Source organism: Aythya fuligula, chromosome 25, assembly GCF_009819795.1.
Source record: "Aythya fuligula isolate bAytFul2 chromosome 25, bAytFul2.pri, whole genome shotgun sequence".
In the NCBI taxonomy this organism is placed as follows: Eukaryota; Metazoa; Chordata; class Aves; order Anseriformes; family Anatidae; genus Aythya; species Aythya fuligula.
Genome location: NC_045583.1, coordinates 3,869,259 through 3,886,857, shown reverse-complemented (window position 1 = coordinate 3,886,857; position 17,599 = coordinate 3,869,259). Strand labels below are relative to the sequence as shown.

Sequence of the window (17,599 nt, the reverse complement as noted above, 5' to 3'; positions counted from 1 at the left end):
GCACCCATGGGTCCTCCCAGCCCCCCCCCACCCTTCCCCTTTCCTTAAATCCGACCCCACGGCCTCACCTGGGCTGCAAAAGTCCCCAGCACCACTGTGCAGAAGATGGGGTTGCGATAGATGGCCTCGAAGACGTTCCTCTCCCCGTGGATCTTGCGCGCGTTGATCTCGTTGAAGAGCTGCATCATGACGAAGGTGTTGAAGACGATGGTGTAGTGCTCGGTGGGCGGCGAGTGGAGCGGGGCGTTGCGGCCGCTGTCGATGTCAAACAGCTTCTCCCCTAAGCAGGCAAGGGGTTTTTATGGTGGGGACGGGCAAGGAAAAGAAAATGAGATCCCGTTCCTTACCTCTGCTCGGCCTCAACAGAATTAGGATCCCAGTTCTCAGCATAAATCCCCTATCATCACTCGTCCGCTTCCCATCCCATCAGCTCCGTCGTGGCCAACGTGGGGTCCCCAACACCACCGCCGAGGGTGCGGTGGCTGCCTGCCCCTTTTATCCCCACCCCGGTTTGCTCGGGGTCTCGAAGCTCACCCACAAAAAGCAGCGTGAAAATGATGGTGAGCTGGTAGACGGCGTGCCCCAGGATGTTCTTCATCATGGTGCGGGAGATGAGCGGCTTGTTGCGGCCGTAGGGCTTGCGGAGCAGCAAGGACTCGGAGGGGGGCTCGGTGGCCAGGGCTAAGGAGGCAAAGGTGTCCATGATCAGGTTCACCCACAGCATCTGCACGGCCTTCAGGGGGGAGTCCTGCGGGGAGAGGAGGGAGAAACGTGTCACACCACCAAAACCTGCCCCATTTTCGGGCCCTTTTGCTCCCCGTGCCCGGCCCGGCAGCCCCGTACCTGCGTGATGCAGGCGCCCGTGAAAGCCACGATGACGGCCACCACATTGACGGTCAGCTGGAACTGCAGGAACTTGGAGATGCTGTCGTAGACGTTGCGGCCCCACATCACCGCCTTGACGATGCTGGTGAAGTTGTCGTCTGTCAGGATGATGTCCGAAGCCTCCTTGGCCACGTCGGTGCCTGCGATGCCCTTGAGGGCCGGGGAGGAAGCGGCAGGGATGAGACCCGGGGCCAGCTCCGTGCGCTCCATCTGCCCGGCTCCACGACGCTGCTTCTTCCCCAAAAACAGCCCCGAGAGAAGACCCCACCGCAGCCAGGAGCTGGTGCCAGCCCTGCCTTTTGCTCCCAGTCCTTGCTCCATGCAGCAAACCGAGCGTGGAGGCTCCTGAGCAGCACAGCCTTCAGGGACAGGCACGGCTCAGCTCCAAACTGGGGCTCTGGGTCAGTGCAGCGTGTCACCCTGAGCTGTCAGTGCTCCTGATGGGTGACACTGCAGCAAAGCAGCAGCCCCACAGCACCCCAAAAGTTACTGCAGTGTCTCAGCACGGTGAGATTTGCTCTGTAGGAGCTGGGCACGCTGCATTTCTTACTGCCCGTACAGGGAGGCGCTCGCTTGGCACTGCGCACACCCAGTGGTGCCCTGCAAGGAGCCCTTTCCCTGACCTCGAGAAGCTTCCTGGAGGTTTGCAAAACCTGCCTGAGAGGGGAACCCCCGGCTTGTGCAGGGCAGGAGCTTCAAAGGGAAGCTGCACGGAGTCACAGCGAGCTCCAGGGCACTGCTGGACCTCCCAGCTCAGCACCCTGGGCCACTGTGGGCAGGACCCTGGTGCTCCACAAGCGCTGTGTCACCTCGAGTTTGCCACCATCCCCACAGCTAGGGCAGAGAAGCCAGGCTACTGGAGGATTGTTTTCCAGCAATTGTTCGCTAAAGTCCTAGAAAGTTCCTGAGAGTTCAATCAAACCTCCCTAGAGGGTTTCTTCTTCCTTTCTAAGCCACCAAGGAAGATTTGGAAGAGCTTCATCACTCCCCAGGTAATTCGAGTGTTCAGAACAACCAAGCAGGACGTCAGTTTCTCTGCCCAGAAAGCAAAACCACCCCCGAAGCAGGGAGCACCCCGCGGCGATCCCACTGCAGTCCCTACCATGGCAAACCCAACGTCGGCTTTCTTCAGCGCTGGGCCATCGTTGGTCCCATCCCCGGTGACGGCCACGACCTGCCTCTGGTCACCAACGGTGCTGTCGATGATTCCTGCATCGGGGACAAGCAGCGTGGGGAAAATCAGCTCCAAGGGCAGCCTCCAGCACAGGTTATGCTGCAAAATCACCCGGGCAGGGCAGACCGAGAGGCTTTGGGGAAGGGAGGCGGCCACAGGGGGCTGCTGCGCACCCACCTTTGACGAGCGTGTGCTTATCCGTCGGGGAGGAGCGGGCCAGCACGCGCAGCTTGGGCCAGATCTTGTCCAGCTGCTCCTGTTCCACCTGCAGGACACGGATATGAGCAGGGCAGGGACCCCCAGGCCCCCCTTTTTCTGCCCCACCAGAGAGCACCAACCCCAAAACCCCTCGCCTCGAGGCACCCCGCTTCCCCCGAGAGGCCCCCCGAGGAGCCCACCTCGCCCTTCTCGTTGCGGATGAGCCGGTTGAACTCCTTCCCCTCCAGGCACAAGAAGTCCTCCCCCGGCAGCAGGATGCCGCACTTGGTGGCGATGGCGCGGGCGGTGTTGATGTTGTCCCCCGTCACCATGCGGACGGTGATGCCCGCGCGCTGGCACTTCAGGATGGCATCGGGCACCTGGGGACGAGCACAGAAAGAGGGTGGGCGGGCAGGGCAGGGCCACGCAGCGCCTCTGCTGCTGTCCCCAAGTGTCCCCCCCTCCCCAAATGGATCCAGGCAGCGTCTCGGTGCAGCCACGAGCCATTTAACAGCCACCTGATGCTCAGCTGGGTGCTCAGCTTGGGGACCAGCTGCTGAACCTAAAGCTGCCCCCCACGAAACCAGCTGAGCTGTTTATCCCTGGGGGTACGGAGAAGCCCCCAGGGACCAGAGCATCCCTCAGAGCAGCTCCCCAGGCAGGGTAACCTCATTGCTCTCTCCACATCATGCTGCGGAGCTGGGTGCCAAGGCACGGCCAAGACAATCCCTCAAAAACGGGGGCATTGCCCCCTCCCAAACAACCCCACACTGCTCCGGCAGCACGTTGCTGCCCTAATGGGTTTATCTATTACGGAGCGGTGGGGGAAGAGGATATTAGTGAGGAATTAGCAAATCGAATCACAGCCTCCAGAGCCGACGCAGACGGGGCATCTGTAATGCAATTCCCAGGCCCAGATACTTGAACATCTAATAAGGAAAGATGCAAGCAAGGCAGGAGCGCGGGGGCAAGCTCCGAAATGTAATCAAGAGGCAGGTAGCGGAGGGTTTATTGCATTAGGCCAGCTGCCTGCCCGGCACCCCCGTGGCAGATGGGGGCAGTGAGATGCAAGGAGGAGGGAGAAAAATTGGCTAGATCAGTCCTGCCCTCTCCAACACCCTCGTCACTCCTGCCTGGCATGGATTGCACATGGGAGGAGTCAGGCTTGTGCACAGACCCCTGCACCCATAAAGGAGCAGGGTTTGGGGGAAGCAGGATGCCACCAGGTCCTTCTGTTCGGGTGTGGGAGGGATCCTGGGGCAATTCGGGGATGGACGTGCAGGAGATGCTCGTGCTTCCCTATGGGCCTCACGATCCTGAGGGACATGGAAAAGGGCTCCTGGTCCAGGAACGGGGCTGGGAGAAGGACAGCGAGGGAGCTTTGGTACCTCTGGCCGCACAGGGTCCTCTATCCCGACCACGGCGATGCAGGTCAGCTCGGACAGGATCTCGTTCTCGCTGTCCCAGTCGGGCTCGGCGTCGGCGGGGAAGTCGCGGAAGGCCAGGCAGATGGTCCGCAGCCCGTGGCACGCCATGGGCTCGATCACCTTCTTCACCATCTCGTCCCGGTCCTTTGACTTGAACACCCGGGGGTCACCGTTCTTGTCCAGGATCCTGGTGCACCTACGTGGGACCAGGACAAGAGGGTGAGGGAGATGGGCAGTGGCACGTTGCCCTGCTCGGCGATCCCCTTCCTGCCACCTATTGTCCCTGCCTGTAAAATGGGCACATCCCCCAACCCACGGCTGCCTACAGCTCTACCAAAACCACGCTACCAAGACCCCAAGACCCAACATTTCACCCACAGCACCTCCAGCTCAGCCCCTTCCTCCCCGCTCCACAAGAGCTGGGACCTTTCACCCTCAACTCCCCCCCCCAAAAAAAAGCTCCATGGCGCACTGAGAGCCCGAAGCCCCCTGGGGTTGGTGGGACTGGGAGAGGACCCGAAAAGCAAGGAGGGGCCGGTTACTTGCGGAGGATGATCTCGGAGGCTCCTTTGCTGTACATGCGGAAGCCGCCGTTGCCGTTCTTCAGCACCGTGCTCATGGACTTGCGCACCGAGTTGAAGGTGTAGACCTTGTAGAGCTTCTCCTCCGGCACCTCGTTGCGCACCGCCTGGTAATCCTGCTTCAGGTCCAGCACGAAACCCAGCAGGGCGCACTCCGTCTTGTTCCCCACTTGCCGGGGTAGCCCCCCTTCCTTCTCTGGGGGCTGGAGGGGAAGAAAGGGAAAGAAAACACAACGTCAAACCTGGGTACGGCAGGATGGGAGCTGTAGGGTTGGCCAACGGTGGTGGGAAGTCAAGGCTTCGGCTCTCCAACAGCCTGCTCACCAGGATCTTGGATGTGTAGGCAGAGTTGATGGCGACACCGTTGACGATGAGGTCCAGGATCTTGGGCAGGATGGCTTCGGGGTCGGGGATCTGGCGGTAGTGGGTGTCCCCCACGTAGGCCTGCACCACGGTCATGCGGTTCATGGTGAGCGTGCCCGTCTTGTCCGAGCAGATGGCGGTGGCGTTCCCCATGGTCTCGCACGCGTCGAGGTGTCTCACCAGGTTGTTGTCCTTCATCATTTTCTGCAGCAGGCAGCAGAGCCGGCGAGGTTAGAGCCAGAAGACCGAATTTCCCCCATAAAGCCCTCTACATCCCACCCCAGAGGTCTCACCTTCACAGAGTAGGCCAGGGAGATGGTGACGGCCAGCGGGAGCCCCTCGGGCACGGCCACCACCAACACGGTGACACCGATGATGAAGAACTTGACGAAGTACTGGATGTAAATGGGGGTGCACTCCGCCAGCCAGGGCCGGCCCTGCACCCCGAAGGTGTCGATGACGAAGTACAGCACCAAGATGATGACCGTGATGGCCGACATGATCAGCCCTGGGGGGAAAAAGGGGCAGAGCAGGAGGTGAGAGGACACGGGGGAGGCAGGGGACGGCCCCTTCTCACCCCAAAATTTCCAGGGAGAGCTGCTCACCTGCCTTCCCGATCTGGACTGCCAGGCGCGTCAGCTTCCCTTGCAGCACAGACTTCTCCTTCTTGGGCACCTTCACCTTCTTCTTCTCCTTCTCCTCGTTTTCCACCCCTTCCTGGCTCTTCAGGGGTTGGATCTCTAAGGCCACACCATCCTGAGTTTTAGCTACAGCCCCAGGGCAAAATAAGACACCACGTGTGAGTAGGAGAGAGACCAGAAGACCTGCAGGACACCACTGAGAAAGATGGTGGTGGGAGAGAGAGAGAGAGAGAAAACCCAGAGCACAAAACCATTCCCTACGACACACACCATTCCCTACGACACACACATCCGAGCACATGGAAACCTCGTGGCCTGGGGCCCTGTCACCTCCCTGTCGCTCAGTCTTTGCCATCTACCTCTCGCCCCAGCCCCACGGATGAAAGGTCCTTGGAGCTGATGGTGGCCAGGGGCCAGGCAGGACCATTTCTCATGGTTTTGCTGCACAAAACCCCTTGGCCAGGCCATGGGCAGGAGGTCTCCAATCCTTCCACGGGCTGCTTTGTGCCCTGTAGCACATTGGGCTGGCCCCACAGCAGCTCCCATGCACTGGCAGACCTCGTCCCAGCAGGGACAAGCTTGGGAAGTGGCTTCCCTCTGCTCTGAGCCCCTCTTCGGTGCCTTAACGCCTTTTTAATGCCCTTTGGGGGCTCAGCAGGAATCCTTTCACAGGGGAGCTGGAGGGGTGAGATGGAAGGGGACGGTTAGGCGGTCGGATGGAGTTTGAAGAGGAGTGAGCCAGCTCCCGTAACCCAGCCCTGAGCCGTCCATCACGGTTTTAGGACACATTTTTAGGACCCAAGACAGCTGTTACAGCTCGGCCCGACTCCCTGCCCTCATCCAGCTGAGGGTCTGCAGACCCAGGTCGGCTGGGAGTTGTGGAGCAGGATGGGGAGAGAAGAAGATGCCACCCCCTGCGAGGCTGCTGGGGCTGGGGGCGCAGCGGGGGCCCCCCAAGTGTCCCAGGACCTGTCCCCTCGATGGTCGGAGACAGCCCCGAGCTGCCCCGTGTCTGCCACCTCCTTATGCCAGCCCCCGACAAGGACAGAACAAGCACCCGGACACAGTCTGACGGGAAGGAGGGCAACTCAAACTGCTGAGAGGAGAGAGAGAGAGAGAGAGAGAAAGAGAGAGAAAGAGGTGGAGAGAGAGGTGCAGAAATGGGCTTCCTCCACAGCCTGCAAAGAACAGGGTGAGAAACACTGGCGAGAGACGCTCACGGAGTCGAGGCCATGGGAGGAGAGGGTGCAACCGTCCCGCGGGCCGGGTCCCAGGGGGTGGCTTATCCCGGGAGGACGCGATGCGCCCACCTCTCTCCCCCAGCCGTGCCCAACCACAAAGCCCGCAGCAGGGCAGCTCCTGGGGGGCACGAAGGTTCAGAGCCACCAGGTCACGCCAACGTGGACACGGATGCTCTGCCAATGATCCGGGCTGCTGGGAAGAGCCCCGTCCTCCCTGCACGAAGACTTTTTGGCCACGGGGAAGCCAGCCTGCATTGTCCCCGCTGCGCCCAGCGCCGCGAGGCCGTGCCGGAGCCACGGGACCGTTGCACCCTCTCCCAGGACAACGAGGCGAGAGTCCCGCCGGAGCAGCAAAGAGCACAGACTCATGAGAAGAAGGAAGGAAGGAAGGAAGGAAGGAGGAATGCTCAGTAGTTAGTGTGGTGCTGGTTCAAAGGATGGAGAGGCTGGTTACCTTTGTTGCGATTTTCGGGGGCTCCGGTTTTTTTACCTGTTCAAAGAGAGAAAGGGTGCAGGGCTGAGCACACGGAGCCGCAGCCGGTGAGGGGACAGGATGGGACGGGCCAGCCCCGCTCCGAGGGGCCGCACGCTGCTCCGGCAGCATCCGTGCAGGGGGCTCAGCACCACTGCTGTCACCCTTGGGTGCCAAGTGTGGGACCCCAGCCAGCTGGCCTCGCTGGAGGCCATCCTGCGCCCCAGCACGAGGAGGGTCTGGAGCTCCCCGGCTCCCCCAGCACCCCATCCCCATATGTCAAGCACCCCCTACAATTCCCACCAGCACCCCACGGGGTGCTGGGGTGTCTCAGGCCTTTGGGCAGAAGCCACAAGCAGAGCTCGATGGGTGCCCAGCACGTGCTGAGTGCTCCGGCCCCCCTGCTGCCACCAGATCCAACGGGGACGCACAGACTTGCCCCCCCTACAATGGGCAGCACTACAAGGGGTGGAGCCCCCCATGTCTGTGGTGGGCACTGTCCCCGTATCGGGATCCCCAGTGTGCCTCCACAACACCAGAAGCCCCGTGCTTCTGTAATTTATACAAGCAGAGCACGATAAAGGGATTTATACGCCACACCTGGTTTCTCCTCTCCCCCAGGTACCACAATGAAGCTCTCCCTTCCTCAATTTTACTCCCAAACTGAGGGCTGCAAGGCCCCAGCACGTGGCACGGAGCTGGGTTTGCTGTGGGGCTGAGTGCCAGAGCTTGGGGACAAGGAAAACCCCAAGCACCGTGCCCGGGTCCCAGGCAAGCTGCTGCTCAGCTCCGCCAGCAGCCGCTCCCCATGCTCCCACCTCCGAGCTGGGCTGAACCTCAGCTTCCCCAGCCCGACTCACACCAACGCTGGCTTTGAAGCCTTTGTGGCTGAGGAGGGCTGGCACGGAGCAGCGAGACGTGAGAGCAGGAAAGCATTCGAGTCCCAGCATGATCGGGAACAGCTCAGCCTGCCCGGCTGCTCTCCTCTCCTCCACCCAGCAGGGCGCAAACCCCTCCTCGCCCTCTTCTTCCATCCCCTGTGCTTCCATCTCCTGCCCAGGGAGCTCAGCAGAGATCTTCAGCCAAGTTTCCAAGGCTCTGGACAGGCTGCTGACACCCTGCGGGCACTCACCTTCCCACCACGGGGTGGCAACGAGCACCGTGCCACTTTGGGGCAGTGCTAGCGGCCCCTTTCCCCGTGACCCCACAACCCTCCAACTGCAGGCTGCAGCTGGCAGGAGAAGAGAGCTGGAGCTGTGACCAAAAAGAGCTGGAGAGCCGAGGTCTGGGTGCATGAGGGGCTTTCCCCTCGCAGCACGTCCCACGCTGTCCCAACAGCTTGCCATACTGCCCGGGTCAGGCACACTAAAGCCCAAACGCATCCCTTCGGTGGTTTGTTGGGCATTGGTGGATTCTCCCCAGGGGAGGGAGAAAGGCAATAGGAGGGAGGAAGTGGGTTCAGTAATCTCCTTACCTTTCTTCACCTTCTTCTCCTCATCTCCTTCTCCTGCCCCCAAGAGAGTGAAGATGATTCCCGTCTGGGAGTTGATCCCCACGGCGGTCACCACCATCCGCCCGGAGCCCTCCATCACGTGGGTACCTGGCACGCAGGGAGGCACAGTGAGGCAGGACACCAGCACGGGGCTCCATCACCCCCAAACCACCAGGACCAGGCAGAGACCCTTTCCCCATGGCAGCACAAAGCCCCCACACCAGCCGGGGTTTTCTCCCTGGGGCATCTCCCCCCAGGGCTGCTGGCCCCAGCAGCAATGGGGCGCTTGGGACATGGGATCTGCCCAAATGGGGACACATTGGAAAGGTCCCCGTGCCGTTCCCATGTCTCTCATGGTTGCCAAAGAGATGGTCAGGATCCCGTCCCGATCAATTCAGCAATTCACTGTGTGATGCCAACAGGTTTGGGACTTCGAACCATGCCAAAACCTCAGGCTTTTTGCTCTGGTGCCAACACGCGTTGGGTTTTCTGCCCAGAAGCCTCACCTGACAGCAGCATGGGGTCTTTATCGAGAGACTTCTTGACCTGGTCAGACTCCCCGGTCAGCGAGCTCTCATCTATTTTCAGGTCATTCCCTTGGATCAGGATCCCATCTGCTGGCAAGAGGTCACCTAGGAGAGGAGCAAAGACAGGGGTCGGTCCCAGCCCGGCCAGCCACAGCTCGCCCTGTGTCTCAGGAGGACTCAGGTGTTAGCAAAAGGACTCAAAATTCAGTCTCAGACCAAGCTTAGAGGTAGGAGAAGCAAAGGGAGGGTATTCAAGAGTGACATCTAATGGCTCTAAAATCTTCACACGCAAAGCATTCAAGTTTTGAGGTCTTTCAATCGCATGGTGCTTCCTCATATTTGATTTGATGGAATCAACACCACGCCTTCCCAAAGCCTCAATACACCAAACTGTTACACAAACATCCACCTGCAGAGGTGGGAAAAAGCTCTATGTGAAAATAAACACCACACAGGGAAAAAAAAACACAACTCATTCCTGACGGGAGCTGCAGGGAACAAGTGAGCCAGGAGCAGGACCTCCTCTAGCCCGAGGGCTACAACATTTAGGTCTTCCCAAAGACACCTCGCTAGGGAGATGCTCACCAACATGGACACGGTTGTGGGTTGTTTGGGGCCAGCAGATTGCTGAAACAAGTCCCTGATGTGGGCTGGCGAGCGGTGAGCGGAGCCCTGTCACCCAAACGGAGCATCTCCCATCACCCGAGAGGAACGACCGCGCCGCCTGCGCCCCTCACTCACCGTATTTGATCTGCGCGATGTCTCCCACCACGATCTCGGCCACGGGGATCTGAATCACCTGCCCCTTGCGGATGACCGTGAACTTCTGCTCCTGCTCGATGCGGCTCTGGAGGCCCCGGAATTGCTTCTCCTTGCTCCAGTCGTTGAAGGCGGTCACCAGCACCACGATGATGACCGAGAACAAGATGGCCGCCCCTTCGATCCAGCCGGCCTGCGACTCGCCCTCATCCTCCACGCCGCCCGACGACTGCCCGCACACTGCATTTTGGGGGAAAAAATAAAACCTTTTGTACAACGGGATGCTTAGTGGCTCCTGAGAAACACCCCCAGAGGACAGCCGGGGTGCTCCCTGAGGTTTAGGGGGGAAATGAGGGGACATTTCTCCTCAGACAGAGCGGGCAGGCGTTGGGACGGGTTGCCCAGGGAGGTGGGGGAGTCCCCGTCCCTGGGGGGGCTCCAGGAGAGGTTGGGGGTGGTGCTTGGGGACACGGCTCAGTGGGGACAGTGGTGGCAGGGCAGGGGGTGGTTGATCTTGGAGGGCTTCTCCAACCTTAATGATCCCAGGATCACTCACAAGAGCACTGGTTTGGGGGAGTTACCAAAGGACACCTTGTCCCAAAGCAAAGAAGCAGCCACATGGGATTTGGGAAGCCACCAGGCCATACAGACCCCTTACCCCATGAGCGTCCCTTGGGGAACAGGGAGGAGCAGGGAGAAGCCACCATCGAAGGGGACAGCAGGAGCAGCACGGCTCCGAGGCACCACCAGCATGGGGGGACCCACAAGGGGGAGATTTCATTCCAAAACCCATCGGGGACTCACGTTCATTGTCACCGCCCGGGGGGTGGTAGAAAGACAGGCCCAGGGAGATTATGGCTGCTATTTCCAAGATGATCAGCGTGACGTCCTGCAGCGCCTCCCACACTAACTGCAGGAACGTCTTGGCCTTCTTGGGGGGAATGAAGTTCTGGCCGAACACCTGCCTCCTCTTCTCCAGGTCGGTCGGGTTCCCGGACAGACCTGGGGATGGGACGGGGAGAAATGAGACCGAGCCACAGCGCTGCCTCCACGTCCCCACCGAACAGCTCCAGTGCTGCAGAGGGGCGCAGAGCCCAGATTTTGCTCCTGCCACCCCTCACGGCGAGGGACACGAGGGACACCCGGGGCGGGCACGGAGCCGCCGCTCCCCGGTGCCGCAGTTAATGCCAGTTGGCGCTGGCCGGCTTGTTTACACGCTGCAGCAAATTAACCGTAAATCTGGCACCGCCAGCGGCGCTCGGAGCTGTCAGAGCCACCTGATGCCTCTCTGCTGCCAGCTCGGGGAAGGGGAAGCAGCGGGGAGCGCTGCAGGAACGACTCCGACCCCCCCAGAGGACACCGAGACCCCCAGCGAATGGGGGACAGTGCGAACCGGGGGCTGCTCCTGCTTTGGGATGGGTGGTGGGAGCTAGGGATGGAATAGGACAGCCCGGATCTATTGGGGGAATCGGGTTTTGGGGGGGGCTGAACCCCTTCCTGTGGGTTGCAGGGGGTGGGGGAGCGCAGCAGCCTCCCAGCAGGCGGCAATGGGGCGAGCACTCGGCCCCGCTGCCTCCCCGTGCACCAAAGAGCTGCAGGGGGGGGAACACGAGGCGAGAGCAGCCCCCCCAGCCCAGCACCACCTTAATGCAGCCCCGCGCCAAGCCCCTGCGTTTTCCACCTTAAGAGCAGCCCGGGGCTGCTGCCAGCTCCCGAAATGCACCGGGCAGGGGCTGTAACGCCCGGCCCTGGGGCACCCATGGGTGCCTGGAGCAGCCTGGCAGCGCCACGGCCCCACCCCGGGGGCCACTTCCCCACAGGGCAGCCCGGCTGGAGGCAGCAGCAGGATGCGCCCCGCTTCCCCCCGCCCTGACGAAACCCCGCAGAGCAGCCCGTGCATCCCCACCCAGCCCTAATCCCGGGATCTCCCGGCCCCCGTGGCCTCCCCGAGATGGAAAATCTCGCTCAGCATCGCTCAGCCTGACTCACGCCGGCGTCACGGCACGGGATGCCACCGAGGGCGCACACGTGGCTCCTCCAAACCCACCTGGGAGCACCCCCGGGATCTATCCCCCCCTCTCTAATTACCCCTGCTCTCACGGGGTGATGAGGGTGGGGTGGGTTTTAGTTTATCTGGAGGGGTTGCAGAGGGCAAGAGGCCAGCAGCTGACTGCTCCTCGCTGGGGCCACAGCGGGGTCTGGATGGGACCCCGTAGGGGGGGGCAGCAGGTGAAGAATTTGGGGTGGAGGCCACAAAGTACAGCAGGAGGACAGCCGTACTTCCCCAGCCTAAAACAGGGACCCCAGGGTGAACCTCCCCGCCTGGCCTCCACCTCTCCACAGAGGCTTCTCCTACGACCCCCCCCCACTCACCCATTTCCCTCTTTTTTAGGATCTAGATCTTTGGTTAGGGGAGATGCTGGAGAGCCCCCTGCCAAAATCACTTGTGCAAGGGGAGATCTCATCCTATGAGGTGGAAGCCCCCAGGTTGAACATCCTGCCCTAAAACCTGGCCAGGGCGTCCCACCCGGTCATTATTGGGGCCGGGTGTAGCACCGGGCTCGCAGCTCCCTTCTTTTGGGGTTTCCCTTGCTGGGAACCATCACACCCCACATCAGGCTCCTTGTGGAGCACGGAGAGGCAAACCCAGCACGGCAGGAGTCGAGCAGTGCTTTGGGCTTTCACTTTTCCTAATAATAGCTGAGCTCATAGGAAATAACCTCTCTCTGCTCTCTGGGCTCAGTAGGACGGGGTTTGGGATTTGGGTCACCTCCAAATCAACAGCTGTATGCAGAGCAGGGGCTCAGGCCTGAATTGATCCCAAATCGGGGCCAAACGGTGTCCCTTCAGTACTTGAGCTCCCAGATCAGGGCAGGTTTGGGTTTGCTTCCCTCCCCGCCCGCCCCCAAAAGCGCGCTCACCTTTTGGCACGGCCAAGCGCATTGTTTTGCGGTCAGGACTTGGTATTTCCACCGGGGCTCCCCCCCCTTCTCTAATGACATCCCGGGATTGTCTCCCCTTCCCGGTCCCGCTCACAGCTGGGAAACGCGCTAACCCCAGCGACAACGGGGCCGAGGGGCAGCCACGTCCCCATCCCACGTCCCCATCCCAGTGCTGGGAACAAGGGGTTTCTCCCCCCGTGCCCCTTTTAGCACCACGGAGGGGACGCATCGCTGTGCAGAGACAGCCAACAAGGCCCCACGCTGAGAGTCACAGCACCTGGCCCTACTTGCTTATGGGGGGCCCCCAAAAATGTCACCCCTGCAAACGGGGAGGAGAGGTCACGTCCTTCCAGCCAAACCCCCCCAAACATCAGCCAGCACCCCAAAAAGAGAGCACCAAAAGAGAGCACCAAACCAGCCACCGCTCAAACCTCTGATGCTCAGAAGGACCCAAACCCAGGCTTCCAGCTCACATTGAAGAAACCCTAAAACTACGGGGCCGTGGGCACCTCCCCGTCCCCATCAGCGCTTTGGGGATGCTCTGCCTGTCCTTTGGCCAGGATGCCCACACCACACGCAAGATGCCCACACCACCAGCTGCCGCCCAACCTTCACACCCCTTTCCCCCACATCCCATGCGAATTATCCAACAGGGGAGAGGCTGGGGCAGCAGCAGGGCTGGGAGATGAGCCCTGTACCCCCTCACACCCCACCAGCCCCCCTATTTCCACCCAGAGGCACGGAACCACATCCCCAGGACCCACAGAGGACACCCAGCACGACAGAACCGCGCTTTGAGCTCCGCCACGAGCGACTGGAGCCCGACAGCTCCAGCCATGAGCTCCCAAAAACGTCCCAGCTCCCCGCTTACCTTCGACGGGCGACGTCTTCAGCCTCTTGCAGACGTTGTGCACGCCGCCGTAGGAGTCGTTGAGCCGGGCGACCGCCTCGGCGCTCCGCAGCTCCATGAGGTTCCTGAGCTCCCCCACGGAGCACCCGAAATCCCCCTCATGGTTGCCTTCGGTGAAGGAATTCCCGGGGTGGTGATCGGCCACGTTGTTCGTCATCTCGCCCCGGCCGGGCAGCGGCGCCAAGGGGCGCCGGGACGCAAGGGCCAGCCACGAGGCTGTGGATTTTTGGGGAGGGAGCTGGGGACGGCCCGGCGGGGGTCCCTGGGGGGCTGCCCGGGTGCAGCGGTGCCTCTAGCCGAGCCCTTCTCCTCCGGATGCAGGTGTAAACAGGATGCGCATGTTACCGCGGAGGCAACCTTAGCAACGCCCGGCGTGCATCTCCCGCGGCAGGAGGAAGGCTCCCTGGATACCACAGCAACTGGAGCTGGGGGAAAAAAAAAATAATAAATAAATAAATGAAAAAAAAGGATGGGAAGAGGAGGAGGGCGTCATCAGGGGGGGGTCCGCGGCCGGACGCACGCAGCCCCCGCGGGATGGGTACGGGGAGGAAGAGGAGGCGGCGTGGTTGGGAGGCGCGCGGCGGCACCGCGGGCTCACCCGGCTGTGCTAAAGAAAAAAGAAAAAAAAAACCAAAAAAAACCCAAACCACATAGCTCTGCCCCAAAACCCTAAGGTTTGGCTTTTTTGGAGCAATAAATAAATAAATAAATAAATAAAATGGTGAAAGCTGAGCTCGGCCCAGCCCGTAGGGCAGGAAGGGCGGCCAGGTGGTTCTCCGCTCAGCCCACAGCTGGCCGGCCCCGAAAATGCTCCCATTGAGCTGGGGTTAAAAATACAGCTCGGCAGTGGAAAACAGCTGCTTCCGCCCCGCCGGCCCGGGGAGGCAGCGCCTGGTAACGGCGCTGGCAACAGGTAAGCAAAAAAGCATCCCGAGGCAGCCGACAGAAGGGGGCTCGCGGCACCCAGCAGGCTCCTGAGCGCCGAGAGATCCGTCAGGAAAGTGCTAAACCCCGTGGGTTTCTACGAAATAAAGGGTTTTTTGCGTTAATGGCACGTGCTCGGCTCTCCCTCCGTGCTCTGCTCGAGCTCTCGCAGTGCAGCCTGCGAGGAGCCGGATCCCCCAACGCCTCCAAACGCTGCCAGCCCCACTGCAAGGGTGGGAGAACCCCCCAAAAAAATCTATGGGATCAGGCAGAGATGTGAGCATCCCCCTTCCCCAGGGCTTAGGGTCCCACGGCAGCGCCAGGAGCAGGAGGGAGCAGTGCTGGTGGCCACTGGGGACACGGAGGGACACGGAGGGATTGAAGGACTGGGGAGCTGAGGACTCCCTGTGCCAAAGGCAACACGCACCAGCCGGAGGTGGAAATGGGATGGGGACACTGCCGTCCCCATACGGAGCCTTGCCTCTGCCCCCTGACCCCACAAAGCAGGGAGCGAGCTGGAGCAGCAGCATCCTTGACGGCGGATGCAATTAAGCAGGCTCCCGCTGATCAACAGAAAAAAAAAAAGATAATTCCCCCCCACCTCGGCGCGCTGATTTTCCCCCTCTTTCACCGTCACTGACGTCTTCTGAAGGGAGCCGAGAGGCGAAGAGAAAGGTGGCTAATTAATATGATGATGGCCTAGCCCGTAATTAGCCCTGAAAGAGCCACGGGGCACCCATCGTTACCTGCCCGGGGGGGCGGCGAGCTCCTGCCCGCTGCAGCCCCAGCCCCAGGACTCGCTCTGGTGGCCAAGGAGAACGCAGGGACCTGGCGAGGGAACGCTGGGACCTGGTCCCAGCTTGGGGACAGAGCACGGTCCCATGTCCCAGACCCGTTCCTGGCCCATTTCTGCCCCATCCTGCTGGCACGGGACAGGCTCCTTGGCTGGGCAGGCTCGGTCCCTGGCAAGCAGAGAGCTGCGCTGAAGCCTCGCTAAGACCTAACACTAATGAGTGCCTAACGACTCCCGCAGCATTCAGCAGCCTGTCCTAGCTCAGGAATTAGTTTCCCGAGCCTCCAGGCACTGCGGAGGGACACGGGGGTCTCTCTGAAGGCCCCCGTGGGGACAGCGAGGGAGGCAGAGGTTACGGGACACTGGGCAACCCCGCAGAGCGACAGCCACAACCAGGGACACAACCAGGGAGCCCGAAGGAGCAGCCAGCAGCCGTGTCACCTCCCGCTGTCCCCACGCAGACAAGGACCTCGGCGGTGGCAGCGGGGAAGGACGCGGCTCCCGGCGCGCGGCGGCACGCGGGGAGGACGGGGCAGGGAGCGGAGGGAGCAGGCGGGGAGGAGGCAGCGGCTGCCAGGGAGCCGTGAAGCCGATGCAGTGCTGCAGACGAACCTGCCCGGAATAATAAAACGGCTGCATTACACCTCCGGCCCGGCCTGCCTGCGCCGGGGCCAGCACGGCCTTGGGTGCGCGCCGGCGTGACCGTCCCATGGCCACCGGTGTGAGCAGAGGAGCCCTCCCGGCCCTAAATACGGGGGGAGAAGGGAAGCAGGCTGCTGAGAGAGGGACAAGGATGTAGGGTTTGGATCCCGTCCCGCAGGCACCGGTGGTGTGAGCAGCCTAGGCGGTGCTCCCAGCCCCCTAAAAAAATCACACGGCGCATCCGCGGCGACGCTGCTCGCGTGCCGGGGGCTCGCGGCTTCCCTCCCCGGGGAGAAAAAGCCAAGCTGGAGGGAAAATCAGCCGGGCACGTCCTGCGTGACACCTCCAAAGCAAGCCCCGAGAGGGCTCGCTGCGACGCCTGCTCGGGCAGCTGTTGCAGGGCCGACGGAGAGCAGCACGCACACGGGGATGCGCCTGCAAACCCGCTCGGGATCCCCAATTCCCCAGCACGAGCCCCGGGGTTGCCGCACCACGGGATGCCACCGCGGGTTCCCAGCTCTCCTGGGACTCCACCGCGTCCCCGCGCTGCAGATTGAGGCGAATCCTCCCTGTTTTGGAGTAGGCAGACAGCGAGCCCAGCGCCCTGCACCTGGCAGCCGACCCGACCAAGCTCAGCTGTTGGTTTTTCTTTCTTTCTTTCTTTATTTTTTAGTTAAACCCACAAATAACGGGGAAATCAGCACCCCCGGCTCAGCACCCTCCCGCTCTCCTCCGCATTTTGCTCCAGAAAGCCCCAAAAATCTCCCCTCCATGGGGAAGAAAACCAAACCCGTTTGCCTCCCCACCCACCCTGGGGTGAGCAGAGCCACAAACCCCAGCTCGGCCGGGCAGGATGAGGCCCCCGAGCAAACCTCAGCCCCTTTGATGGGGTTCCTGCCCCCCACCCCAAGCACCTGCCCTGCTGCCCCGGCCCCGAGCCGTGCCACGGGGGCCGTCTCCTCCCCAGCTTTCGGCTGCTGGAGGTTGCCATGGCAAAGCCAATGGAAAGCTGTGCCAGGGATGCTGCTTACGGTGCCAAATGGGGAGCAAAAAAGGAAAAAAAATATGATATTTTTTTAAAAAAAGCATCCAGGAACTGCTCTCCCCAGCTCTGCTCCCACCACACACGGACCCCGTTGAGCCAAGGAGCTGCTGGAGAGGAGAAAAGTCGGTGGGAGAGGGGTGAGGGGTGGGCTCTGCCGGGCTGCAGCCCCTCGTGGTGGGGATGGAGCAGGAGCAGGAGCTCGGGGAGCGCGCTGGGAGCCCCGCACACGGGGACAGACAACGGGGACACTCAGCAGGCAGCTCCGTGCGACGCACCCTGCCTGCCTCCAACAGATCCAAAAGCTTGGGGCTGGAGCTCTTGGCCAGCATAGGGGGGGGCTCGGGGAGGGCACAACCCCCCCAACCCCGCCTGACTCCCACCGTGGGGCCCCCCTGGCCAAATCGCCGTGCCCTGGGCAAGCAGCAGCCCCCCCGGGCATTTCTCTGCCCCCCCACAAAAAACGCTTGGAGCAGCCCCGCAGCCCCGTGCCCACCCCACACCGTCCCCATTTCCCCCCTCCCCAAGAAGGAAGCGGGGGGCCAGGGGAGCCCCAGGGCAGGGGCGCGGGGCCCCTCCCCGCACA

General features: G+C 61.7%; 1 protein-coding gene across 6 annotated transcripts in view; it reads right to left on the bottom strand.

Moving 5' to 3' along the window:
* The window catches only part of ATP2B4 (ATPase plasma membrane Ca2+ transporting 4), a 42,495-nt gene that overhangs the window by 10,851 nt on the left and 14,045 nt on the right, over positions 1 to 17,599 (bottom strand). For 4 of the 6 annotated variants that reach the window (XM_032203091.1, XM_032203085.1, XM_032203089.1 and 1 more), the window contains exons 2-18: positions 13,574 to 14,037; positions 10,565 to 10,762; positions 9,743 to 10,000; positions 8,981 to 9,106; positions 8,457 to 8,582; positions 6,965 to 7,000; positions 5,234 to 5,395; positions 4,922 to 5,136; positions 4,590 to 4,832; positions 4,227 to 4,468; positions 3,646 to 3,880; positions 2,458 to 2,637; positions 2,237 to 2,324; positions 1,988 to 2,094; positions 844 to 1,035; positions 535 to 748; positions 69 to 280 (exon numbers count right to left, since the gene is read on the bottom strand). In XM_032203091.1, coding sequence (XP_032058982.1) covers positions 69 to 280; positions 535 to 748; positions 844 to 1,035; positions 1,988 to 2,094; positions 2,237 to 2,324; positions 2,458 to 2,637; positions 3,646 to 3,880; positions 4,227 to 4,468; positions 4,590 to 4,832; positions 4,922 to 5,136; positions 5,234 to 5,395; positions 6,965 to 7,000; positions 8,457 to 8,582; positions 8,981 to 9,106; positions 9,743 to 10,000; positions 10,565 to 10,762; positions 13,574 to 13,769 — 3,030 coding nt within the window. In that variant the 5' untranslated portion in view covers positions 13,770 to 14,037. The remainder of the gene's footprint in view (positions 1 to 68; positions 281 to 534; positions 749 to 843; positions 1,036 to 1,987; positions 2,095 to 2,236; positions 2,325 to 2,457; positions 2,638 to 3,645; positions 3,881 to 4,226; positions 4,469 to 4,589; positions 4,833 to 4,921; positions 5,137 to 5,233; positions 5,396 to 6,964; positions 7,001 to 8,456; positions 8,583 to 8,980; positions 9,107 to 9,742; positions 10,001 to 10,564; positions 10,763 to 13,573; positions 14,038 to 17,599) is intronic. The other 2 variants (XM_032203088.1, XM_032203090.1) reach the window with 1 other exon arrangement.